This window comes from Loxodonta africana, chromosome 11, assembly GCF_030014295.1.
Source record: "Loxodonta africana isolate mLoxAfr1 chromosome 11, mLoxAfr1.hap2, whole genome shotgun sequence".
NCBI classification, from domain to species: Eukaryota; Metazoa; Chordata; class Mammalia; order Proboscidea; family Elephantidae; genus Loxodonta; species Loxodonta africana.
Window position 1 is genome coordinate 7,685,921 of NC_087352.1, and position 26,590 is coordinate 7,712,510.

General features: G+C 54.7%; 3 protein-coding genes across 13 annotated transcripts in view; 1 reads left to right on the forward strand and 2 right to left on the reverse strand.

Annotated features, from left to right (window-relative positions):
- Positions 1-5,300, reverse strand: part of GRIK5 (glutamate ionotropic receptor kainate type subunit 5) — a 75,589-nt gene extending 70,289 nt beyond the window's left edge. For both annotated transcript variants that reach the window (XM_064293718.1, XM_064293717.1), the window contains exons 1-3: positions 4,390-5,300; positions 688-816; positions 199-363 (exon numbers count right to left, since the gene is read on the reverse strand). In XM_064293718.1, the coding sequence (XP_064149788.1) occupies positions 199-363; positions 688-766 (244 nt within the window). In that variant the 5' untranslated portion in view covers positions 767-816; positions 4,390-5,300. The remainder of the gene's footprint in view (positions 1-198; positions 364-687; positions 817-4,389) is intronic.
- Positions 5,301-9,681: 4,381 nt separating this feature from the next.
- ZNF574 (zinc finger protein 574) lies at positions 9,682-15,199 on the forward strand. Of its 2 annotated transcripts, none has more exons than XM_064293720.1 (2): positions 9,682-9,769; positions 12,236-15,199. In XM_064293720.1, the coding sequence occupies exon 2, from the start codon at positions 12,256-12,258 to the stop codon at positions 14,926-14,928; it is 2,673 nt and encodes an 890-aa protein (XP_064149790.1). In that variant the 5' UTR covers positions 9,682-9,769; positions 12,236-12,255; the 3' UTR covers positions 14,929-15,199. The 2 variants fall into 2 exon arrangements, with proteins under 2 accessions (XP_064149790.1, XP_064149789.1); XM_064293719.1 differs by lacking the exon at positions 9,682-9,769 and adding an exon at positions 11,506-12,158.
- A 6,385-nt stretch (positions 15,200-21,584) lies between these two features.
- The window catches only part of POU2F2 (POU class 2 homeobox 2), a 43,279-nt gene continuing 38,273 nt past the window's right edge, over positions 21,585-26,590 (reverse strand). For 4 of the 9 annotated variants that reach the window (XM_023543078.2, XM_064293724.1, XM_023543081.2 and 1 more), the window contains 2 exons: positions 26,409-26,482; positions 21,585-26,128 (listed from right to left, as the gene is read on the reverse strand). In XM_023543078.2, the coding sequence (XP_023398846.2) occupies positions 25,788-26,128; positions 26,409-26,482 (415 nt within the window). In that variant the 3' untranslated portion in view covers positions 21,585-25,787. The remainder of the gene's footprint in view (positions 26,129-26,408; positions 26,483-26,590) is intronic. The other 5 variants (XM_064293725.1, XM_064293726.1, XM_064293721.1 and 2 more) reach the window with 5 other exon arrangements.

Sequence of the window (26,590 nt, forward strand, 5' to 3'; positions counted from 1 at the left end):
TCTCAGCACCCACCCAGCCCAGCAGCTACCACCTAGGGGAAGAGGAAAGGAAGGGGGAAGATGGAGCTAGAAGAGAACAAGACCAAGCTGAGGGGTCAAGCCAGAGGGACAATCTGAGGGCCATAGGAGGACAGGCCTGAGCAGAGCTGCAGCTTGCCCCACCTCACCCTTCCCCCCACCCCCTATGGCCCCACTCACTGGTGTCCGTGGTCTCGTACTGGCTGTCCCGCTGCAGCTCAAAGATGTCTACTTCCACTCGGGCTTTGGCTGGGACCTCGATGATCCCGTTGATCTGCTCCCGGGCCAGGGCCAGGGCCAGACGCTCACCTCGGCCACACACTGTCTGGTCGTCCAGGATTGCAGCTGAGGGGACACAGGGGCTGGGGACCAGACTCCTGGCTCCCCAAGGGCAAAGGGGTCTGGGGACCTAGATTTCAAGGTCCTGAGGAAGAGGGGGCTGGGGCCTGGACTCCTGGGTCTGAGGGAGGAGGGGGTTGAGGGTGCAGACTCCTGGGTCAGAGGGAGGAGGGCTGGCAGCCTGGACTCCTGGTTCCTGAGGAAAGCTGAGAGCAGAGGCCCAGATTTCTGGGTTCTAAGGGGCTGGCATGCCTGGGCCCCCAAAGAAGAGCCCCAGGGCCAGACGACTGGGTCTCTGAGCGGGCAGGGTAGGGTGATTTCGGGCCTCACCCATGCGCAGTGATGAGAGCACCTGGCAGCTGGGGCTGGCGAAGGCAACAATCAGCAGCAGCAGCAGCTCAGCCGGCATCTTCCTCCCCTCCTCATGGGGACGCAGCTGCCGCGGCCCCCACTCGCCACCTGTAGGGAGACCCCCGGCCCAGGGGGTGACTGAGCCCTCCTGGAGGACAGCTGGAGGGGGCGGTAACTCAGGTAGGGGCAGACTCCAGGACATTGTGGGTGAGGAGTTTGCAGCTCTGAAGGGCCCTGCCCTGGTGAGAAGCTCACAATACCAAGAATACTGCTGGAAGGGTGGCTCAGGCTCTGAGGGGGCACTGCCAGAGGGAAGCCCACAGCACCAGGGGCACTGTTAGGGAGAAGCACTGCTAGAGGATGCCTACGGCTATCAAAATGGGAGGAGGCATTTATGGCTGTCAGGTAGGGGCAGAAACCCAGGGGCCATCCCTACCCCAATAGGGAACCAGAAAGTACCACCACCACCCCTCACCCAGTCCCACCCCTGTCTTTGGGCAGGCGGCCGTTACTAGGCAACAGAAACCAGCTGGAGAGGATGCGGTGGTTCCTAGGCAACCCCATCTCAGGCCTCACTTGCCACCTTTCTGACGTCCCTGGTTCCCACAATCCTACATCCCTGGTTCCCACAATCCCACTGGGACAGAGGCCTGGACATCCGGGATCTGGAGGGGGGAGTATCCGGGAGTGAGGAAACTTGGGGAGAGAGACAAGAGAGATGGGGAGTGAGAGAGAGACATGGAGACACAGATGGAGACAGATGGATGGACCCAGGATGGCAAAGGGGGTTAAAGAAAAAGAGTAGACAGACAGAAAGAGTAAAAGAGGCTTAAAGGGAGGAAAAATGAGAGACTCAGAAAAAGAAAAAGGACAAATAGGCAAAAACCAAACGGGATGAAAGATGATAAGTGGGGAACTAAATGGAGAAACAAAGAAAAAGAGTTACAGGGAGTCAGAGAGAGGGACCAAAAGAGAGAAGAGATTGGAGAGAGGGAGACGTGGAGATGGAGAGAGAAAGGACAGAAACAGGGACAGGAGGAGAGGGGGCAGACACAGAGGGGGAAACCGAGATGCAGGAGAGACAGAATGAAGACGACAGAGGATGGAGGGAGAACACAGACCCAGGATGCAACCTGAAAGAGCCGGAGGGGACAGAGTGGGGACCGCAGGGAGGAGGCTGCCTGCCAGAGTGGGAACTACACCACGGTTCTGATCTGGGGAGCTGAGGACAAGGGGGAGAAGATGCATCTTTGCTCTTCATAACTGCTCCACCCCTGGGGAGTTAGGGATGCCTCTGAGTGCCCCTGACCTGCTGCAGGGCAGCCTCTGGCTTCTCACCCCACCAGGCATAGATGAGTGTGGCCAGATCCAAGCCTTCCCCTGGCTGAGGACCGTGCCCCAGGGGAAGGCACACTAGGTTTGCATAGGAGAGGGTTACTGTGGAACCTGGTATGCTGTGAGTTGAGCTTGCACTCCAGCACCCCGGCCCATGGAAGGAGGACTTGAGACGGTGAGATGGCAGAAGGAGAACTGCTGGGGAAGGGCAGTGCCACAACTCAACACTTCAGCCTGGCTCATGGGGCCAGGCCAGGCCAGCCCAGGCCAAGGCAGCAGGAGCCCCCATCAGTCCCTGCTCTGCCCCAGGCTCACTGCATGACTTTGAGCCCTGTCTCTCTCTCTTTCTGACAAAGGTGCTGGGGAGTGGGAGGGCCTGGCAGGCTGGCCAGGAGCTGTGGCCTGTAGCTTCTTTTGAAGGTGAGGGCTTGTCAAGAGAGGCAGGGAAACTGGAGATGTGAAGATGAGAACTCACGGCCTGACGGTGTGGAGGGTGGGGCCAGGAGAGAGGCCAGTCATCCTGGGACACCAGGGGCTACTGGGGGCAGGTGGGCAAGTAGTGCCGGGCAAATCTGGGAGCAGAGACTAGAGGGCACAAAGACAGAGAGAGAGACACCCACAGGTGGCAGGCACACGTGTCAGGGAGGCAGAAGGGCAGAGACAGAGTGCGCAAGGACAGAGGTGGGGCAGGCAAATGACACAGAGGCACAAGAAGGTACAGACTGACAGACCAAAAGGAAGTCACCAGGGCTAAATAAGAGAAAAAGACAGACAGACACGGTCTAGAAATGAGACACCAAAGGGGCCAGAGACAAGATGGAGGGTGTGACAGAGGAGGGGAAGGGAATGAGACCAACCTGAGGCTGAGACCCAGAGACATAGAGAGCCCCAGCCTGGACTCAGGCTGACAGAGGTCAAGGTGGGAAAGAGCAAACAGCTGAGTGGAAGGGGCAGAGCCAGGGTCCCAGCCAGAGGCCAGACACAAGTGGGTGACTGAGCGACTGAAGTGACAAAGCTGAGAAGGCAAACAGGGTGAGTGAAAGGCAAGGGGGTGAGGAAGGGGGGAAAAGATAGCAGGGACAAGCATCGAGAGGAGGAGAAAAACAGCCGAACTCTGGAAAGAGAGACAGAATGAGGCGGCTAGTCTGAAAGAGAGAGCCGGAGAGAAAAAAGTACGTCAGAGCTGCACAGCAAGACCTGTAGCAGAGGAAGGGGCGAAAGTGGCAGAAGCCATGGAGGAAGCACAAGGTTCCCAGAAGCACCTGGGGAGAGGGCGACGGAGAGAGCAAGAGAGAGTCAGGGAGGGAAACTGAGGCCTCGAGGAGCAGTGAGCAACCTGGAGAGAGGCAAGCCGCCATGGAGGTGCATCTACCTGAGGCACGCAGGACTACAGTGCTGGGGAGAAAAAGAGCCAGGAGCCCGCCAGCCCAAGAGGCACAGGGAGGAATGGGGACAGAAAGTCCAGTGGGGGTAACACAGAAGCAAGGAGAGGATGAGGAAGGTGGGAAAAGAGAGACCACCAAAGTAAAGACAAAGTGATTGAGGGTGCAGGCAGGGCTGAGGAACGAGGGATGGAGTGGATCAAGCAGGGAGGGGCTTGAGGGGGCCATGAAAAGTGAGAGAAGGAAGCCGGTCTACAAGCCCAGATTCAGAGTGGACAAGGACAGGTGAAGAGAGGTACAAGCAGAAGCAAACAAGGGAGAGAACGTGGAGAGACAAAGAGACGGGGTTCAGAGTCTCTGAAATAGAGAAACAGAGGCAGAGGAGTTCTGAGAGCTTGAGAGCAGTATCAACAGAGACACACCAAGAAAGGGTAGGCTAACAGCAGAGAGAAGTTGGGAAAAGTCAGAAAGAAGCCCAAGAGACACAGAAAAGGGAGATTTGAAAACGGAAAGGCAGATCCAGGAGATAGAGATTGGACCTGGACGAGACGGGGACAGGCCCATGGCAGGAAGGGAAGTAGGCTCAGAGGAAAAAAGACAGACTGAAAGACAGCGAGCCAGAGACAGTCACAGCTCACAGCGGATGGACGGAGGCACCGAGAGAGCGGGCGGAGACATGCCAGGAGCCACAAGTAAGAGGTGGGCAGCCCCTCAGGATCCCAGGAAGCTGGAGGACTGGGGACTGGGGATGGGGGACGGACGAGCTATGCACCCAGAAGAAAGGGGTGAGGAAAGGCTGAGGGGAATGGAGGTTGGAGAGATGGAGGGCACAGGGCAGGCCCCTGGTGGGGGAGAGCATTTGCTGGCCCAGAACATGGGGGCCTGGCCAGGCCAACAGTGGTGAGTCCAGCCTTCCAGGACCCGGGCCGGGCCCCAGCTCAATCCCCGCCCTGCAGACACTCACGGATCCTGGTGGGATGGAGGGCTGGGCTCCCTCGAGGCCCGCAAACGACAATGGGAGATGCTCAGGCGCTGGGTGATGGTGTGGCTGGGGCGGGGGGAGAGGGCAGTCCAAGGGGCCCCCTCCCCCGCCGCCGGCGGTGGCCCCCAACTAATCCAAAACGGTGGCTCCCGGGAGCGGGGAGGAAGGACAGGTGGAAGAGGAGAGGGCGGGCCAGGGAGGGGAGGAAGGGGAAAGGAGAAAATGGAGGAGAGAAGGGGAGAGGAGAGGGGGAAGGAGCAAATGGAGGGGAAGGAGAGAGGAAGGGAGGAGAGGAAGGTGAAAACGGAAGGGAGGGGGGCGAAGGCAGAGCCGGGGGAGGGGGAAGCCGGCCCAGGAAAGGGCCCCCGCCCCCTCCCCTAGCCTGGCCGGCCTGGGGGGGCCACAGGGGGCGAGGACTGGGTGGAGAAAAGAAAGCTGGCCATCAGGAGAGGTGGGGGAGGGGAGGGCCTGATGGGGGGAGGGGGTCACCCCCTTCCCCCCTCCCCCCTGGAGCCTTGGCCCTGCCCTGGCTGAGGCAAAGGCCTGGAGTCCTCAAACCTTCAGCCCCCACGGGAAAAGCATGCCGGGGGCAGGAAGAGGCCGAGCAGTGGAGGGGCTGAGAGGATGGGGTGCTGGGAGACCCAGAGAGGCCCGAGGGGCCAGGCAGGGTGGAGAAATGGGGAAGAGGGGGAAGTGGGGGAGGAAGAAAAAGAGGAGGGAGGGGAGGATGGAGAGGAGCAGGTGGAAGAGGAAGGCAGAGGAGGGTGGGGTGTCCGGGGGTGCCGGCACAGGGCCTCGGTGGGAGGGCCTGACCACGGACTTCTGGTCCCCTGCAAGGAGCAGCCACCGGTTCCAGGTCCCCAGCTGGGCCTGTCTCCCCGCTGCTGGCTGCCGCCGCCGCTCCTTCTCCCCTTCGAGGCCGCCGCCTGCCTGCCTGCCTGCCTGCCTGCCCGCCTGCCCGCCACCCGCCGCCCGCCTGCCACCCGCCCGCGCTGGGTCCTGGAGCGCAGGGGGCGGGGGGAGAGATGAGGGAGGGAGGGAGGGAGACAGCGAGGAGGGCGGGCAGGAGGAAGGGAGGGAGGGAGGCAGGCAGGGAGCGAGGAGGGAGGGGAGTCGGGGGAGGGGAAACCGTATTGGTCGGGGCTGGGGGGCCGCGAGGAGAATGCTGATGAGAGGAAGGAGCTGCATTGGATGGAGGACCCACCCCCGGGGCCACCCCCTCCACCACACCGTGCCACCGCCCTGCCCAGGCAGCCCCAGGCACAGGAACCCAAGAAGCTGAGAGGTGAAGAGACCTGAAGAGAAGGCCACGGAGATGGGGGGAGATGAAGAAAAATGCAAAGAAATAGAAAGACAACCATCAAGACCTAAAGAGGTGGGCCAAGGCCCACAAACCCACAAGTTCAAGCATAGGAAAAACCCCAGAGATTGGACAGAAAGGCCTGTCCAGTCAAGGGAGCAGCCCAGAAAGATAAGCAAGAGGACTTTGGAGATAAGGGACAGCCCCCTTGGAAATGAGGGAGGTCACGGAGAGGCCTGTGGAGACCAAAAGTCTGCCTCATCTCCTTGGGCATGGGGAGCTGTTTACGGTGCCAGGAGAAGGCCACGAACTTGAGAAGAGGGCTACAGAAATGGGGAAAGCTCCACAGAAATGGGAACGAGGAGGCATACCACAGAGGCAGGGAGAGGGCCACAGAAACAGGGTGGCCATGGAAACGGGTGCCCACAGAACCAGGGGACCCACAGACACAAGGATGTGCCTCATGGACGTGACAAGAGGACCAACTTTGTGCACATCTCCTCCCCCTGAGGTAACAGTGGCTATTCGTGGAGAAAAGGGAGAAGCCTCCAGAAATTGAGGCCCAGGGAGGTGAGGGTATGGGTGGTGAGTATAGGAATTCTCCACAGAGATTCCCAGGGACCCTTAAAGATGTGTGGGTGGGGAAAAGACACCCTCATCCTCTAGTCGCCAAAGCAGAGAGGCAGCGTGTAAAGGCGGAACAGACCACAAGGGCAGAGGAGCTGGAGGGCAGAGCCTGGAGAAGTGGGAGACTCTCTCCCAGGGAACACTCCTGCAGAGCCTCAGAGAGAGCTGAGCAGGGCAGGAGGATGGAGGAGTGAAGCAACACAGATCTTGGAGTGAGGGTGGGTGGTGCACGGCTGGGTGGGGGGTGAAACTTGAGGGGAAGGAACATGACAGTTGGCGCTGAAGGCTGAGCCCATGACTCACTACCACCCCCACGCTCGTGATGGGGAGGAGACACAGACACACTCACGTGTGGCCTCCAGCACACGTGACTGAATGCCTCGCGCGCACACATCCAGCACGTGGCAACTCTCAGGCCATACACCGGCCTGGCATGGGAAGCCCTCCGCAGCTGGCAGGTGGGACATCCCCAACACATACACTGACCCTAAAGGACTGCCAACTTTGCACACGCCTCCTCCTATTTGGGCAACCAACACCTAGCGCACCCCATCCTCCTCCACCCCCATCCCCTAGTTCTAGCCAGGCCTGAAAGCCCAGGCTCACACCTGCCTCTCAGTCTTTGCAGATGCAGGGACCCCAGCATGGAGAGAACACACCTATCCTCTAAATTCAACCTGTCTCAGAAGTCCCAGTCCTGTGCCACCCCCAGAAAGACTAATAGAGGCCTCATCTCACTTTCGTGTCATCCGAAGAGAAGGTGCCTAGCCAACCCAGATAGATTGACAAGTCCAAGCGGAAGGTCCCAGCAGAAAGAGGCCTGAGAAACCAAGCTGGAACCTCTCATTTTACAGAAAAGGAAAACCTGCCCAAGGGCATGAAGGCTGTCAAAGATAGAGCTTAGTTTCTAGCTAGGTTCTCTGACTCCTGTACCCGTTGCTATCCAGTCGATTCCGACTCGTAACAAGCCTATAGGATGGAGTAGAGCTGCCCCATAGTGTTTCCAAGGAGTGCCTGGTCAATCTGAACAGCTGACCTTTTGGCTAGTGGCAGTAGTTCTTAACCACTGTGCGCCCTGGGTTTCCACTCTGACTTCTATTTCACCCTGAGGGCAAGCCTAGATTGCCTTAGGGCAGGCTGGCCCTAGCTTTAAGCTGACTAATGCCAAGTTCTTTCCTCTACTTCTAGCATTCATTCATTCAACATGCATCCACAGAACATCTCACCCACCAGGTATTAGAGCCTGAGGGCCAAGAATGTGAACCTTGGAGTCAGTCAACTCCTGGGTTGAAATCTTGGCTCTGACTCAGGAATTCCTAGTTATGGGAACATGGACAAGTTACTTAACTTCTCCGGGCCTCAGTTTCTTTGCCTGCAAAGTCTGTATGATAGCTCCTTGCTCATAGGATTGTTGAGAGAATTCAACTGAATAATACATGTAAAGCACTGAGCATAATACCTAGCACATCATAACACACTCAAACATTATTATTATAAAGGTTCTTCAGATATTAAAATAACTTACATCAACTAAATTACAATTAAAAAAAACTACACCTAAAAAAAAAAAAAAAACTCTTACACATCTTTTGGGAGCCCTGGTGGTGCAGTGGTTAAAGCTTTTGACTACCAACCAAAAGTTTGGTAGTTTGAGCCCACCAGCCACTCCAAAGGAAAAAGATGTGGCAGTCTGCTTCGGTGAAGATTTACAGTCTTGGAAACCCTATGGGACAGTTCTACTCTCTCCCTATAGGGTCGCTCTGAGTCTCAGTCGACTCCACGACAGTGGGTTTGATTTTTTGGTTACATAGCTTTTACTCTGCACCTCACAACTCTGAGACAGGGGCTGCCATTATACCCATGTCACAGATGAGGATGCTGAGGCACAGGAAGGTTGACTTGCCCAAGGTCACACACAGGAAGTAGCAGGTCCTTCCAATCCATGCAGCCTGGTTTAACCACATGGATCTGGTGTTAAGGAGTTAAATCTATTGCTCATAACTAACTTGTTGCCATTGAGTCCATTTCAACTCATAGCGACTGCCTCATAGGGTTTTCAAGGCTGTAAATCTTAACAGAGGCAGATTGCCACATCTTTCTCCTGTGTAATCTAGTGCAGGACACCCTTAATAAAGGTGACAGGTCTTACTTCACTCCGTTGGTCCCCTCATAGCAGCTTTTTGGCCTTGGGTAAATGACTCAACTCCTCTAAGCCTAAATTTCCTTATCTGAGAAATAGGAGGGTTAGACCAAGTTAATCTCTGCATGCCTTTTGCAGCACCCCTGTCCTTGGGTTCTGGAAGTAGTTGTGGAAACATTTCTAACAGTGGTGGGGCAACTTGCTCCCAAGGCCCTGAGGGCCAGAGCCCCTTGGACACATGGGGACCCCACCCTCCTTGAGTTGTCGTGGGTCAGCCAGGGTCAGCACCACTGTGAAAATATCAGAGTTCAGTCAGATACAGGGTCACTTCCTTTAGGCTCTTATTCCTGAGTGTCCTTCAGGTCCTCTACACCCCTTACCACACACACACCCACACTCCGTTTCTTCAAACGAAATTGCCTGTCCCCGCTTTTCCTCTTCCTCCACTTTCCATTTCCTCCCTTATCCTTCAGGTTTCCCTTGTTCCCTCAGATTCCCTCTGCCTCATTTTCCTGATTCCCCTCCCCCTCGGAATTCCCCTGTTTTTAACCCCCTTGCTTCTTGCTACCTTCATTCCCTCTCCCATGAAGTGAGTCTGTATCCTTAATTTCCCCTTTTCCTCCCTCTATGTGTTTGCTGCACCACTTTCCTTTCTCTCTCCTAGACGCTGGCTGGTGCTTCACTTTCTGCCCTCCGGGGTTCCTGTGCCTCAATTCCCACCACCCCTGTCCCCGCCCTCCAGGTGTCGAATGCCTCAATTCCCCGACTTCCCCTCCAGCGCCCCAGACACCCGAGTCCCGCCCCGGCGTCCCCAAGATGGCGCCCGCAGCCTCGTTTTCCCGTCTGACGTCATCGCGCTGCCCTCCGCTCTGTGCGCCCCTCCCGAGCCGTCAGTCAACAAGGAGGTGGAAAAGGAGCATCCTCCAGAGGGATTAAGGGGGCGGGACCATCAACCCGGGGGGCCGGCCGGTGAAGGAACGTCGCTAGAGGATTGGTTAGGTGCTGCGGAGGCTCCCAACATTCCGCAGTATTGGCCCAAGCCTCAGAGGCATGAGCTTCGATTGGCCGAACGGCAGGAGCCAGACGGGCGGTGATTGGGTGCGTTTGGCCGTCCGCGAGGCGGCCGAGGAGGAAGATGGGAGGGGCGTTGATGAGGGCGGCTAGGGGCAAGAGCAAGGCTGCCGAGCAGGCGACAGGCGACGGCGCGAGCTAGAGAGGGTGCGGGTAGAGGGTGGCCGCGCGAGGGGACCGGCGGCCCGGGCCTGGGCCCGGGGCGCGCGAGACGGCGGAGGCGGGTGAGTGCGATCGAGTGCGCTGAGAGTCAGCCCGGCTCCCCCCCCCCCCCGCCGCGGCCTCTCTCCACCCCGCCTGCGCACTGAGAGCCGGGAGGGGGGCGCCCGCCGGGCGTTGAGGCGGGGCGGCCCCCAACGGCCGGCGGGGCGCGCGGGTGGCCGGGCGGGGGCCGGGCGGGCGGGTGGGCGGGCTAGGGGCGAGGGTCGAGTGAAGGGCTGAGTGAGGCGGGACGGAGCTCGGGCTGGGGGCTGGGAGCCACCTGGATGCCAAGGGAAGGCATTAGGGCTGCCCCCGAGAAGGGCTCCAAGGCCCCACGGGGTATCCAGGGGCAAAGGGCTTGGCGGTGGGACGAGTCCAGGGACGACCTAAGTGGGGAGGTTAGATGGCGCTGTGTGCCGAGGGGAGGGGTTCAGGTCGTGGGAAAAGAGAGAATAATTAATGTAAAGAAAGTATCTAGTTAATGCCTGGACTAGGACCGTGAGAGGGGTTTGAGTGTGGAAAAAGAAGTATTAGGAAATGGGGTAGTCCTAAAGAGCAGGTTTAGAGCTGAGGGAGAGGTCTAGGTGTGGGGATTAGGGTTAAATGAATGTCAAGAGGATTTAAACCAATTTTTAAGGTTTTTAGGTAACTTTGGGATAAGTAGAGGAGAAGACTCTCTATGCAAAAAAGAAGGGGTTATGTAACGTGGAAGTGGTGTCTGACTATCCTGAGAGTGGGCTGGGGGAAGGTATTCGTTTTTAAAAGTGTGGGGCATTGGGTTTGAGTGTTCCTGGAGTGAGAGTGAGATGTTAGGTTGATAAGGTGGAGGTTTGGGTATCCCCAGAGGAATAGGCTGGTGAGAGGGGTCTGGGTGTGAGAAAGAGGGGTCTGGTTATCCTCTGGGTTAGGGTGGTGGGGATCTTGCATGAGAAAAAGAGAGGGTCTGGGTGACCCTAAAAGGGATTTGGCCAGTAAGAGGGGCATGTGTGAAAGGAGGTTAAGCCATTGTGAAGTCTGGATGTCCCTGGCGTGGGTTACAGCATGTGCAGAATCTTTTTACAAAGAATTTGATAGGAAGAGGGGTCTGGGTATCGCTGGAATGGGTTAGGATGGGGTTTGGTCTTTTTGTTAAGAAGAGGGGCTTAGGTTGATAGGAAGAAAGAGTTTGGACATCCCTGTAATGGGTTAGACTGGGAAGGGGGTCTTTTTGCAAAGGGAAGAAAGTTATGTTAATAATGTGGGGGTGGGAGGTGGGGAAAGGCATTCTGGGTATCCCTGGAAGGGGTTAGGGTGTGAAGAAATGTTTCAGTCAGTGGGAAGAAGGGATTTGGGTATCTCTGGAATGGGTTAGGGTGGGGCTGGGTCTTTTTGTAAAGAAGAGTGGTTTAGGTTGTTCTGAAGGAATGGGTATTCCTAGAATAGGTTAAGGTGGTTGGGACCTTTTTTCGCAAAGAAAAGGTTAGGTTAATGTGATGGGGGGAGTCTGTGTATCCCTGGAATGGTCGTTGGGAGTGGGGTTTGTCTCTGAAGAAGAGTCGTTCAAGGGTATGTGAAGAGGGAGCCTCGGTATCCCAGAGGGAATTAGAATTGTAGGTGAGGTCTGGGTGCAAAGAAGGGGGTGATTAATGTGAAGAGGGTATGGGTACCCTTGGAGAGGGAGGGAGGGTGGGGGGGTGTAGGTATGAAGAACGGACTAGGCTTTTGTTAAGACGGGTCTTGGTATTCTGGAGAGGGAGCGAGGGTGGTGGGAGAGGGCCCCGATTTGTAGAGGGGTTTGAGTCATTGTGAAGAGGGGATCTCGGTACCATGGGGAAGTGGTTAGGGTGGGGAAAGCCTGGGTGTGTAGAGGGGCTAGGTCAACGTGAGGTAACTTGACTAGGGGAAGGGTTAGTTTGATGTGAGGAATCTGGGCACCAGAGGGAGAGTTAGTGGGTAGCAGGAGAGAGGCTTGTCTGTGTGAGGGTGCTGGAAGTGGAGTGGCAGGACATTAGGCCAGTTGGAGTGGTCTGGATGTAAAAAGAGCGTGAGAGGAAGCAAGGCCTAGGTGAGAGGACTCTCCTGGGTACCTTGAAGAAGGGAGTAGGGCATTGTGAGTCCATAGAGAGATGAGTCAGTGGACAGCAGTCTGAGTGGAGAGGAGACAAGTTCCTGTGAGAGGTGGGGTCGTGGGCTGTTTGTGAGGCGCAGGAGTATGGGGGATTGGACAGATGACAAGGATGGGGTGGGTGGAGTTTGATGTGAGTTGATTCAGAGGTGAGACTTGGGAAGGGACTGCTGGGAAGGTTTTGTGTTTTTGTTTTGTGTGTTCAGGAGAAGAAGGATCATTAGGGAGGGAGATGGATGTGGGAAAATTGAAGCAAGAAGTTAGAGAGGGAAATAAACCTAAGGATTTGGATGGAGGGCGTGGACAAGGTAAAGAACTGTCCCTGGAAGGACTGAGGAAGCAGTGGCTTAGACGTGATTTGCCCCAACCTCTTCCCTTTTACCAGCCCAGGGCCTTGCTGCCGCCATGACAGAGGAGTCAGAGGAGACGGTCCTGTACATTGAGCACCGCTATGTCTGCTCTGAGTGCAACCAGCTCTATGGATCCCTGGAGGAGGTGCTCATGCACCAGAACTCCCACGTGCCCCAGCAGCACTTTGAGCTGGTGGGTGTGGCTGACCCTGGAGTCACTGTGGCCACAGAGGCAGCTTCAGGGACAGGCCTCTATCAGACCCTCGTTCAGGAGAGCCAGTACCAGTGCCTGGAGTGCGGGCAGCTCCTCATGTCACCCAGCCAGCTCCTGGAGCACCAGGAGCTGCACCTGAAGATGATGGCGCCTCAAGAGGTAGTGCCAGCTGAGCCGCCTTCCAAGGTACCTGCTCTGAGCTCCAGCACCATCCACTACGAGTGTGTGGACTGCAAGGCTCTCTTCGCCAGCCAGGAGCTCTGGCTGAGCCACCGGCAGACGCACCTCCGGGCCACACCCACCAAGCCTCCATCCCCAGTTGTCTTAGGGCCCCCTGTGGGCCAGGCCCGTGTGGCTGTGGAGCACTCCTACCGAAAGGCAGAAGAAGGTGGGGAAGGGGCGGCTGTTCCCTCTGCTGCTGCCACCACCACTGAGGTGGTGACTGAGGTGGAGCTGCTCCTCTACAAATGCTCCGAGTGCTCCCAGCTCTTCCAGCTGCCAGCCGACTTCCTGGAGCACCAGGCCACCCACTTCCCTGCTTCCACCCCAGAGTCTGAGGAGCCTGCCTTACAGCAAGAGACCCTGGCGCCATCACCTGCAGAAGTACCTGTGTCTCAGCCTGACCCCCTGCCGGCCTCTGACCACAGTTACGAGCTGCGCAACGGTGAAGCCATTGGGCGTGATCGCCGGGGGCGCAGGACCCGGAGGAGCACCAGTGGAGAGCCAAGTGGGGCAGCCACCCAGGAGCTCTTTTGCTCAGCTTGTGACCAGCTTTTTCTCTCACCCCACCAGCTGCAGCAGCACTTGCGGAGTCACCGGGAGGGTGTCTTTAAGTGCCCCCTGTGCAGTCGTGTCTTCCCTAGCCCTTCCAGTCTGGACCAGCACCTTGGGGACCACAGCAGTGAGTCCCATTTCCTGTGTGTGGACTGTGGTCTGGCCTTTGGCACAGAGGCCCTCCTCCTTGCCCACCGGCGAGCCCACACTCCAAATCCGCTGCATTCGTGTCCGTGTGGAAAGACTTTTGTCAACCTCACCAAGTTCCTTTATCACCGCCGTACTCACGGGGCAGGGGGTGTCCCTCTGCCCACGACACCGGTCCCACCAGAGGAGCCTGTCATTGGTTTCCCAGAGCCAGCCCCAGCGGAGACTGGAGAGCCAGAGGCCCCGGAACCCCCTGTGCCTGAGGAGACCTCAGCAGGGCCCGCCACCCCAGGCACCTACCGCTGCCTCCTGTGTAGCCGCGAATTTGGCAAGGCACTGCAGCTGACCCGGCACCAGCGTTTTGTGCACCGCCTGGAACGGCGCCATAAGTGTGGCATTTGTGGCAAGATGTTCAAGAAGAAGTCTCATGTGCGAAACCACCTACGTACACACACGGGTGAGCGGCCCTTCTCATGCCCTGACTGCTCCAAGCCCTTCAACTCACCTGCCAACCTGGCCCGCCACCGGCTCACCCACACAGGAGAGCGGCCCTACCGTTGTGGGGACTGTGGTAAGGCCTTCACACAAAGCTCCACACTAAGGCAGCACCGCCTGGTGCATGCCCAGCACTTCCCCTACCGCTGCCAGGAATGTGGGGTGCGTTTTCACCGCCCCTACCGCCTGCTCATGCACCGCTACCACCACACGGGCGAGTACCCTTACAAGTGTCGTGAGTGTCCCCGCTCCTTCTTGCTGCGCCGGCTGCTGGAGGTGCACCAGCTGGTGGCCCATGCTGGGCGCCAGCCCTACCGCTGCTCATCCTGTGGGGCTGCCTTCCCCTCTTCACTGCGGCTCCGGGAGCACCGCTGTGCAGCTGCTGCTGCCCAGGCCCCACGGCGGTTCGAGTGTGGCACCTGTGGCAAGAAAGTGGGCTCGGCTGCTCGGCTGCAGGCACATGAGGCAGCCCATGCAGCTGCTGGGCCTGGAGAGGTCCTAGCTAAGGAGCCCCCGGCCCCTCGGGCCCCAAGGGCCACTCGCATACCAGTCACCTCCCCAACGGCTCTTGGAGGCACTGCCACTGCAGCCCCTTCGGCCCCTGCCCGACGCCGGGGTCTGGAGTGCAGCGAGTGTAAGAAGCTGTTCAGCACAGAGACGTCACTGCAGGTACACCGACGCATCCACACAGGCGAGCGGCCATACCCGTGTCCAGACTGTGGCAAGGCCTTCCGTCAGAGCACCCACCTGAAGGACCACCGGCGCCTGCACACAGGGGAGCGGCCCTTTGCCTGCGAAGTGTGTGGCAAAGCCTTTGCCATTTCCATGCGCCTGGCGGAACACCGCCGTATCCACACGGGTGAGCGGCCCTACTCCTGTCCTGACTGTGGCAAGAGCTACCGCTCCTTCTCCAACCTCTGGAAGCACCGCAAGACCCACCAGCAGCAGCATCAGGCAGCCGTGCGGCAGCAGCTGGCAGAGGCTGAGGCCGCTGTGGGCCTGGCCGTGATGGAGACTGCAGTGGAGGCACTGCCCCTGGTGGAGGCCATTGAAATTTACCCTCTGGCAGAGGCCGAAGGTGTCCAGATCAGTGGCTGACTCAGATCCTTTTCCCTCTTCAGCACCACCATGCCCTGTTGCTGAAGATAACCCTTCAGTGTCCCTTTTAATCTCTATACATAGCATAGTGTGCCCCGTCCCTCTCCCCTCTCACCCACCATGTAGTAAGTTCTGTAACTGGATTTATTCTCTCTCCTCGAGGGGATGTTCTGGGGTCCTTGACATGCATAAAGGTGCCCCTGCTCCTCACCTTCCACCTGTTAGCACCAGGTTGAAGCAGTCAATAAATAAAGACTTAGCTGGACATTTATGTGCTTTTGCCAGGCCCTTTTGTGTAGAGTGGAATTTTGGAGCTGTAAGGCCAGGTACTGTATCTGACTTCACAGCTGTGTTCCCAGTGCCTAGAACCAGGCCTGGCAAATAGGAGCTCCGTAAACCTTTGCTGAATTGATGTCCTGAGAGCATGGCTCTCAGAGCTGGGAGACAAGTCTGGTGCTAGATGAAGGCAGCATGGCTACTTTGCCACTAGAGGTCTCCATAGCCCAGCAGAAACGCTCAAAGCTGTCAAATGTTTGAAGAGCTCTTTTAAGATTCTCCTCACCACCCCTGTTGCCCCACTTCCTGCCCGATGTGTGCTGTGCCCCACAAGGCCATCTCCTTTTCTCACTGGATGCCTGAGGACAAATGCATGGTAGGAAAGTCACAACCTCGGGGGCATCAGAGAGTGGTGGTTCCTTGGACCAGACCCAGCGGTGGAGCTGGAGAAGATTTTGAATACTGTGTGGATAGAGTAGGAAACTGCATACGAGGAGGTAGCGTGAAGCCCACCTGCAGCTGGACTTCAGCTCAGCTACTAGATTTTTGTTATGTGGGAGGGGTGTGGCAGTGTCTGGCCAACATTGGAACATTTAGTTTGTCTCAAGTGCTTTCCTACATTGTTTTGTATAACCTTCACACTGATCGTGTGAGGATGAAATTTCGTAGGGAAGAAAACCTGCAGTTTAAAGCCACAAGGTCACTTAGTAAGGCCATTCAACCCAGATGAGGTAAAGCTGGAATTTAAGCCTAGCTTCATCTGGTTAGGTCACCATTACACTTGCTGCTGCACTTTCTGCCTTCAGATACTTGCCGGGGAGGGGATGGGTGGTAGAGAACGGAGATAGCGGATGGCTGGTGGGAATGCTTAGTTGCCATGCTAGTCTTATCTCTAAGACCCGTAACCAAAACACCAGTTCCCAGCGAGTCAGCTCCTCAGCTATGACTCATGGCTATCCCGTGTGTATCATCAGTAGAACAGTGCTCCGTAGGGTTTTCAATGGCTAAGGCTCATACCCAGAGCAAAATAAGCGTGTCCCCTCCCATTACTCCAGATCATTTTATTGGGAAGAATTATCTGGAAACCCAGTAGATTAGAGCTAAAAGGGAAGCTATTTGTACTGAAACCAGGGAAAAGTGAGGCCTAAGGACCTGCCCACTTATCCACTCTTTACTCCTCTCAGCAGCCCTATGGCCCTCTGTGGGCCCTAGGGCTCAAACAGTATGAAAAATCACTGATTTAGCTACGGATCAGATGAGAAGATGAGGGTTCACGGAGGATAGAGACTTAACAAAGTCACACAGGTGGTAGAACCAGAGTTAGAAATCAGATTTCCTAACTCCGTTGATAGTTTGTCTTCTTATTACGTTATGTTTATTTTAAGGAGCCCTGGTACTCCAGTGGTTAAGCACTTGGCTGCTAACTCAAAGGTCAGCAGTTCAAACTTAGCAGCCATTCTTTGGGAGAAAGATGCGGCAGTCTGCTTCGGTTAAAGATTACAGCCTTGGAAACCTTCTGGGGCATTTCTACTTTGTCCCGTAGGGTCACTATGATTTGAAGTTGGACGGTTAAGAGTTTTTGGTATGCTTATTTTAATCACTTTTTAAAAGAAACAGCATACACCCATTTGATAAGATGTTTTAACAGCTCCTAATGAAGAGAAAGCATCTATTAACCTGGTTTTGATGCAAGTGTGTTGATCATGGGCACCATCTTTCAGTAACCTAATACCCTGCAGAATAGACTTAGCCTGTTATTGTTGTTAGGTGCAGTCAAGTCAGTTCCGACTCATAGCGACCCTGTGCACAACAGAACGAAACAGTGCCCAGTCCTGCGCCACCCTTAAAATTGTTACGCTTGAGCTCATTGCTGCAGCCACTGTGTCAATCCACCTCGTTGAGGGTCTTCCTCTTTTCCGCTGACCCTGTATTCTGCCAAGCATGATGTCCTTCTCCAGGGACTGATCCCTCCTGACAACATGTCCAAAGTATGTAAGATGCAGTCTCGCCATCCTTGCCTCTAAGGAGCATTCTGGCTGCACTTCTTCCAAGACAGATTTGTTCGTTCGTTTGGCAGTCCATGGCATATTCAATATTCTTTGCAAACACCACAATTCAAAGGCGTCAGCTCTTCTTCGGTCTTCCTTATTCATTGTTCAGCTTTCACATGCATATGATGTGATTGAAAATACCATGGCTTGGGTCAGGCGCACCTTAGTCTTCAGGGTGACATTTTTGCTCTTCAACACTTTGAAGAGGTCCTTTGCAGCAGATTTGCCCAATGCAGTGCGTCTTTTGATTTCTTGACTGCTGCTTCCATGGCTGTTGATTGTGGATCCGAGTAAGATGAAATCCTTGACAATTTCAATCTTTTCTCCGTTTATCATGATGTTGCTCATTGGTCCAGTTGTGAGGATTTTTGTTTTCTTTATGTTCAGGTGTAATCCATACTGAAGGCTGTAGTCTTTGATCTTCATTAGTGCTTCGAGTCCTCTTCACTTTCAGCAAGCAAGCTTGTATCATCTGCATGACGCAGGCTGTTAAGGAGTCTTTTTCCAATCCCGATGCCCCGTTCTTCTTCATATAGTCCAGCGTCTCATATTATCTGTTCAGCATACAGATTAAATAGGTACGGTGAAAGAACACAGCCCTGATGCACACCTTTCCTGACTTTAAACCAATCAGTATCCCCTTGTTCTGTCCGAACAACTGCCTCTTGATCTATGTAAAGGTTCCTCATGAGCACAATTAAGTGTTCTGGAATTCCCCTTCTCAGTGTTATCCATAGTTTGTCATGATCCACACAGTCGAATGTCTTTGTGTAGTCAATAAAACACAGGTAAACGTCCTTCTGGGATTCTCTGCTTTCAGCCAGGATCCATCTGACATCAGCACTGATACTCCTGGTTCCATGTCCTCTTCTGAAACCAGCCTGAATTTCTGGCAGTTCCGTTGATAATACTGCTGCAGCCGTTTTTGAATGATCTTCAGCAAAATAGACTTAGCCTAACACGCCCAAAACAAACAAACCCACTGCCCATTGCCATCGATTCCAACTCATGGCGAACCCATTTACAGAGCAGAACTACTTCATAGGGTTTTCTTGGGCTGTAATCTTTATGGAAGTAGGTCATCAGGCCTTTCTTCCGTGGCACCACTGGGTGGGTTCGAACTTCCAATTTTTGAGTTAGTGGTGCAGCACAAGCCATTTGCATCACCCAGGGACCTTTGCCTAGCATGCCAGATCCCTTTAATTCCCAGGTAAATATCTTTCCTGAACAATGCCCACGCAAGAAGAGCTAGAACATCCCAGAAAGTTGTTATCTAATAAGGGCTCAGATAATTGGAGGATACATCCTTGCAAAACCAGATAAAAATCAGACTGAATCAAGAAAAAGGACAGGAATGGGGAGAGGAGGGTGCCAGTTGACCCCAAGATACTGGTGCTTTAAGCAGAGAAGGAGGCTCACTGGCAGTGGGGTGATCATCGTTCCTCTTCTGTGGTTTTTTTCTTGGAGATCTAATGGAAGCTTTGCACTTCCACTCAGAAAAGTTTATGTGCACAAATACAAACAAGTTCAGGGGATTCGTTATTCATCGCCCTGCTAAAACGTCCATGATCCTCAGTTAAAGAACCATGGTCCTTAAAAAAGATGGCTCCTATTAAACCCTTGTTGCGTGCTGTGTATAGGTTGGACAGGCAAAGGTTCTCAAGCTCTAATGTGTGTTAGGATCACCCATTAAAGACAATTCCCCCAGCGATTTGGATTGAGCAAGCAGATCTGAGGCGAGACCCAGAAATCTGCACTTTGAACACATGCCAAGTAATCTGACAGAGGTGGATTGCAGATTCCCTGAGAGGCTTGCATTGCCCGTTTTTAGCTGGATATGGAAGTCGTGCAAGCCAAACTGTCAAGGGAACAGAACAGTGGTCCTCTAATGATAGGAGGATGCCCGAGTATGGCTACACAGCAGAGAATGTGGAGTAGTTGTACCCATTCACTGGGGTGTGTATGGATGTTTCAAGACAGCCGGTGAGCTGGAGTCCTCTGAGGTGCGCTAGCTGTCCACTTGTCAAGGATGGCCTGGATGAGAAGGAATTTTTGGGTCTGGTTTTGACTGTACCAGCCTGAAGGCAGGAGCTGAACCAAATGACCTTCCTCAGGTTACTATTCTGAACCTCCATCCCAAAATCCCACTCCCCCCATCCCTACTGACATGTCTTGAGAGTTGAAGAGATGCTTTTTTTTTTCTTCCCAATTTTGCCGAAATGATGCAGTCCCAATACTTGTTAAACAACCAAACCCGTTGCCATTGAGTTGATTCTAACTCATAGCGACCCTATAGGACAGAGTAGAACTGCCCCCATAGATTTTCCAAGGAGCACTTGGTGGAATTGGATTGCCTTTTGGTTAGCAGCCATAGCAGTTACCACTGTGCCGCTAGGGTTACCAAATACTTGCTGGCTTATTAAATTATCAGCTCCCTCTCCCACTATGTCCCTTTTCCTTGTTCCCCTGCACTCCCACCCTTTGCTGTTGAATTTTCAGAATCCCAACAACTTCTCAGTGCACCATTTTTGACTTCCAGTGGTGAGGTGCTTCACATGGCCTGGCATGTGAAGCTATCGTTCCTGCCAAATGACTTAGTCAAGTGGGCACAATCAGGTCAGTGAATGAGAGTTAGTGCCACTCTCAAAAGGGGGGAGGTGTACATGGTATGGAGCCCTGGTGCTGCAGTGGTTAAGAGCTCGGCTGCTAACCAAAAGGTCGGCAATTCGAATCCACCAGCTGCTCCTCGGAAACCCTATGGGGCGGTTCTACTCTGTCCTATAGGGTCGCTGTGAGTCAGAATTGACAACGGCAACAGGTTTTTGGTACATCGTAGTACCAGATGACTTCAAAGTCAACTGTCGTTTTATATGGTCGTCTTAGTCCTCCAGGGAAGCATCTGGGGATAGAGGTGAAGTATTCACAGGTCTCCTGGCTTTCTCAGAGTCATTCATTGAAGACAGCGTGCTGGAGATCTATCCTAAGCACTTTACGTATATCATCATCTCACTGACTTCTTACAACCTTATGAGGCAGGTATTGTCCCTATTTTACAGGTGAGGAAACAGCTCAGTGATTTCTCCAAGGTCATGTATGTATAAAATGGCAGAACTGAGATCTGAATTCAAGCCAGGGAACCAATTATGCTTTGTAGAACCGACTCCACACTGCCCTCAGTGGATGATCTAGCCCCAGCCTCATGCCCAGGATATCCTAAGCTCCGACACCTGGTTTTCCGATTGGTGAAACAATCGTTCAGGCCTCACTATTTGAACTGAAGTAAAGCCCTCCCCTCCCCATTACAGACATAGCCACCCCATAGCCTGATTTTCCTACCACCCTTCCCAGGACAGAGAGGAGACTGAGGAAGAGCAGGCATCGTTTCTCTGTACAGTTTTTACTTTTTTATTTTTTGATGTTTGTTGTTCAGATGATGACACACTCAAGTTACAAAAATGGGGCCTTAAAAGAAGCACATTGTACAATGAACAAGCAGATTGGAGTTAAGAACACGGAAACACTAACCCGCTACCACGAGAAGAGACAGGGAGGGGGGATAGGGTGGGAAGGGAGGGACTACCAACACAGGGGTCAGACAACTGAAAGAGGGGCCAACTTGGTGAGAATGGAGGAGAGGCAAGTCTACTCCAGGGCCTACTCACTTTCTGGGTGCCACTTCTCGGTCTCCCTGTCCAACTACTTGCCACCCCCTCCAGTCTACCCTCACCCCATTCCATCCTGGTCATTCAGGTGAGGAGGTGAGAGACAGCCACCCCAGAAAGGGCCAGGCCAGTCAGATCTTTACATGGTGGGCTGGTCACCTTACCCTAGTGCAGCCCTGGATCTGGAAGGTGATGGTGGCAGCAGCGGGATAAGAGGCCAGAAAGGAGCTAAGAGAGAGGATCTGACCAAAGATCAGGCCTCTGCGTTTCCCCCAGACTCTCTGCCCTTTCCTCACTTTACCATCATCCAAAGGCCCTCTCTACAAGTTACGGAGAGAGGCCCCCAGTCACCCTGCAATTATATAAATAAATAAATATTGAGCCCCTGGGTTTGGGGGGACAGGCTGGGGGGCAGAAGCAGGGATAGAGGAGAGGAAGGGGAGGCAGAAGGGAGGGGTCACAGACATAGTAAATAGTTGTCTCCGTTCCAGCAACACTTCCCTCTGGAGTTTTTCTCTCCTTTTCTGTTTGTTTAACAAGGAGCTAACATCTCAAGAACAAATACTTAAAAATATACATTTTTTTTTCTTTCTTTCGCCTTTGTCATCGTCATCTTGCTTTGGAGACTGCTGAGGTCAACATTCAAACCGCACCGGGGGACTGCGGCTTGGAGTTTTTGTGTTTTTTTTTTTTTTTAATTTTAATTTTTTAATTTTTTTTCACTTTTTTTTTTCCAACGTATAAAAAGGTAGCGGAGTTGTCTGTGGTTTTTTTTTTTTTTTTTTAAATGGTTAAATCTTTGGTTTGTTTCTTTTTTCTCTTGGAGGTCTTTATCTCTCGCACTTGCCTTTCCCACTCAGAGACCAGTGGGGGCCCGCGTGTCTCAGTCTCGCTCAGTCTGTCTCATTCTCTCACTCAGTTTCCCTCACCCTGGGCTGGAGGAAGAGAGAAGCACCCTGGGATTTCAATGAGTGAGGAAATCCAGTCAGCTCAGGAGATCGCTCCCCACCTGACTAGTCCCCATCTCATCTTACCAAGGTGTGGGGCTTGGAGATGCTCTCTTGGCCCTTCCCAGGAAGGAGATGTATGTACGGAAAACTAATATCCTTCCCCCAGCCCTCCTGATCTTAGCTTAAGCTCCTATAGGGGCTTGGGTTCCCCACCTCTACTCATCCCCACATACACCCCCTCCCCCACCCCTTCCTCCCACTTTCAGCCCCTACCCACCAGAAGAGAACAGAGAGAGGTGGTTTAGTTACTGGCATAATTTTTTGGGTTTTTTTGGCACAATTAAAAGGCCCACCATTAGGGTAGACCCAGTAGGAGGTCCCTCTTAAGTAAGAGGTCAGGGTTGGGGAGAAGAGAAATTCAGAGGGCTCCCCCTTCCTTCAATCCACTCATCTCTCTTTCTACCCCAGGCCCCTGGCCCCCCAACTCGGACATCTAACCTATCTCAGAGCCTGGCCTGGGGTCTCCCTCCCCATCCCCTACAAACAAATCCCCAACCCCTCAACTCTCTCGCTCACACACACGGACACACGGACACAGGCTCTGTACAGACCACAAAATAAAAACGATGAGATAGTTTTGTTTCCCGGAGTCGAGACGGGGGACTGGAGTGGAAGGGGCAGAGGGGGGTGGGGGGCCTGAATTCCCCCATCACCTTCCCAACCCTGGCTCCCTCCAGCCCCCCAGCCCCTTGCCCTGGCTGGCCCCCAGCCAACGATATTTGGTTTCCTTTTTTTTTTTTTTAACATTAAAGTTCTATGAGGTATTTGGTGCCTTATCTCGAGTCCTCGGGGGAAGGGAGGCCCAGGGGGGAGACCTGGGGCTCACCTGCCCCTCCCTCCCACCCCCTTCCCAATATTTGGTTTCACAGCTGTAGTTAAAGCTTGGGATTTGGTTATTTTCCCCCCTCCCAGGAATTTTCTTTTTTTCTTTTCCCAGTGTGGGGGGTTGAATGGGGAGGGTCCCCACTACCCCCGGCTGCACGGGGGTCCCTCCACCAACGTCAGGGCATCTGCGCCATCCCTGCCCCCTGCTTCCTCCTCTGCTCTTTGCCCCACTCCCCCCACACTGGGGTGGAGGAGAGGTCCCAGGTGGCAGGACTTGATAGGGAGAAAGCAGGATGAAGTGGGTGGTGGTGAGTCCTGGATTTTCTTTCCTTTTTTTTTGGTCTAGAATCATAGTTTCTGTTTGAGTCATCTCCACCATGCCTTCTGTGCTGCCTGTCTTCTTGGAGGGGTTTTTGGTTGTACTTCCTTTCATTTTGCTCTGCTCAGATGTCCTTCCTATCTGCTCAGGAGCCCTCAGCCTCCTCTCCACCCTTGGGCTGGGGCCCAGGCTCTCTCGTTAGTCCCTTCTCTCTTCAGGAAATAAAAATGGACAAACTCAGAGGTAGGATAAGGGCAGGGAGTTGGTTCAGTGGAGATGCTTACATTCCAGCGAGGATGGGTTGCTGACGTGCCAAGCCCATCCGTGCCAGGGGTGGGAGGGGCAGCTACTCCATCACGGCCCAGACCAGGCACCTGAGGCCCCTGCTGTGGCCCAGTGTCTGTTGCCTCCGTGGCCCAGCCCAGCAGTTTCATTCCCCAAGTGGGAGAAGGGAGACAAGGAAACAAGAGAGAACGCTGAGGCCTTGGGGCCCAGGGTGGCATCAGAGGCTCCGTCTGCCTCTCCTCGAGCGAGCATCCAGCAGAAAGTCGGGGAGCCGTTGGGCAGCGGCACTGCCAGCTCCAGATGCTCCCTCCCTCCCGCTGCTCTGGCCCACTGAGGGCAAGTGCCACGCGGTGGCGCTGCCAGACTCCGCTCTGATTTCAATGGCTCGCGTCCTTCACAGCAACACTTTGGTTTGAGGAGAGACACAGAAAGAAAGAGGTTGAGAGAGATGAGAGAAGAGAGCAAAGAGGGAGAAGAGCAGAAAGGAGAGAGAGAGAAAGACCAAGAGAAGGGACAGACAGAAAAGAACAGAAAAAGAAATCAAAGGAGGAATCAAACCACTGGAAAGTTTGTTAGTTTTCCTTCGTCCATTCTTTTTGCTTCCTTACTCCGTTTTTTTTTTTTTTTTCCTGTTTTTTTCTTTAAAGCTTTTTCAGTTGATTGGGGGGGCGGGGAGTTTGGGGCTGTTCACCCCAGTCCCTGACACCCTCTCTCAGCCCTGCCCCCCCACTTCCATCACCTGGGCTGAGGGACAGGCCCTGCCCCAGCCGCCCCCCTCCGGCTTTCCCGAAGACGACGTCCATGAGGTATTTTGTGAAGAGAAAGAAGCATCCATCCTTCCATCCGCCTCGGGGACCAAGGGCCCGGACCACTGGTGCAGGGCTTGGCTCCACCTCGCGGTTCCTTCTTATTCTTGAAGAGTCCTAATCTTCTTTCCCTTAAATATATATATATATATATATAAATTCTTTTTTTTTCTAGTTTTAATTTATTGTTTGCTTGGTTTTTTGTTTTTGGTTCAAAACTTCGTTGGCCTCCACAATAGCAGGAGGGCAAGGTGGTTCCCAGCGACGTCTGTTCTCTGTTGTCAAGATGTATCCAGGCCTGGGCAAACACAGGGTTTGGCCAAGACTCCAGGGAGGTCTTGTGGGAGTGGTGGCCACCAAGGCGCCCTCTCGGATGGGGACCACAGGTCATGGCACTGTCCCTACCACACAGACCCTGATGGGGAAGGCATCTCGAGGAAGCCCGCCACTGGGGTGCGTGCGTGTGTGCATGTGGGGAGGGGGGTGGTGAGGAAGAGGCATCTGCCAGTATCAGGGGTACATGGGGTAGGAAGAGCGAGGTGAGTTCTCTTTTTGGTTTCTGGTTAATGTCAAAGAACGTGAAGAAGGATCCCACGGATAGGCACTGGAATATGAATTTTTTTTTTTCAGGGAAACTGACAGAGGAGGATGGGAAAAAAGACAACTCGAATGCCCTCACCTATCCCCTCTTGCCTGAAACTTCACCCTCCCACAGGCTGGGGAGGGCAGTCACTTCCAGAGCAGAGGAGGGTGACAGAGTGGGGTAAGGACGTTTGAGAGCTAGAACTTGGCAAATAGGCCTAGCCCACCCTTCAAAGGGAAAAGTGGGGAGGTGCAGGGGGTGAAAAGTCATCCCCAGGCTTTCCCCTGAACTCTCCCCTGGCTGGGGGGAGGGAGGAGGCTCAAGCAAGACCCCCTGCCCAGGTGGGGAGAGCTCAGGGCCAGGGAAGAGGGGGACACAGGGGAGGGACACATTCTGTTGAGCGCAACGCTAAAAATTCTGTACATCCTTTGGATGAAGCTACTGAATATTTGGTGTAAGGTTGTTCAGGCCCTTTCTCTTTCACCTTCTGGAAAAGAACATTTGGTGGGTGGCTCTGAGCCCTACCCCATCTGGTCCGGGCTGTGCCCTGTCTTCGCAGGCCCAGGGCCAGGGCTAGGACCAGGAAGCTGGCACATTCTCTCTTTCCTTCTCTGGCCCCCGCTGGGGAGGCAAAGCTGGGGGTGAGCCCCACAGCCAGGGGCTCAGCATGAGGTCCACCCTGCCAGAGGCTTCTCCCCCCGCCCCCGGCTGGGTTCGTATTTGGTGTCGTAGCGGTGAGGCTGAGCACGCTGAGGTCTGGCTCGCGACTGGTTTTTGGCTTGACTGGTTTTGTAAAGGTTATTTTGTTTTTGTTTTTCACCTCAGGTTCCTTTGGGCAGCTGGTTTCTGTTGTGATTATTTTTGGTTTTCTTTGTTGATTTTTTTTTTTTTTTGGTTAGTTGGTTGTTTTTTTGGTCTTTCCTCCCTTGTCACTCCTGCTCCAGGGACCCCCTGTGTCCCCTCCACTGGTCACCTCATCCTCTTCACAGGCAGGGGACTGAGGTGGGGTCAGAGGAGTAGGAGGGGAGGCGGTGGCGGGTCCTCACTCGGGCTTGGACCCAGCCTCGGGCCCCGCTGGGCCTCCGGGGGTCTGTGCTGCCACCTCACTGCAAGTGGAGGAGGAGGAGGATGAAGACGAGGAGGACGAGGAGGAGGAGGAGAGGCCAGGAGACTTGCTGGAGATGGAGGCCGCCACGGCCGCAGCGGCTGCAGAGACCAGGCCCACACCAGGCGGGGCGCTGAGCAGGGGCAGCCCAGCGTGGTTCAAGAAGAGTGGCGAGGTCACCAGGCCGGGGCTCCCTGGGGCCGCGCCGGCCGCCCCTAGCACCAGGTTCCCGCTGCCATCAAGGCTGGTAAGGGGCAGGGTTCCACCAGAGGCCAGGGCTGGCGGGGAGAGAAAGAGGCTGGGCTGGGGGCACGCCGGGCCAGGCGACACCTTCACCTTCCAGCGTCCTGCCCAGAGTGCCCTCCCGCATCGTCCCCTCGGCCCACTGATCCCCAGCAGCAGCCCTCACACCCTCCCCAGGGGTGAGATGGGTATGAAGAGGCAAGAGACGCAGTGAGCAGGGGCAAGATGGCCTGGCTGAAGCAGCAATGGGGGGGGCTCGAGGCCCCGGGGGGGGCAGGGCTGGTGACGATGGGGGTGACATGAGGCAGCACCCACCTTGGATGGTGGCCAAAGGGTTGTTGCTCATGAGGGCTGGACTCAGCCCGGAGCTCAACCCCACCATTGTGCTTCTGCAAGAGGCAAAGCAGAGGCGTTAGCAGGGGCGGAGACCCGCCTGCGGAACCGGGGTGCAGCTTCCCGCCCTGGAAGCAGCTGCGGCCCTGCTTCTCCCCACAGCC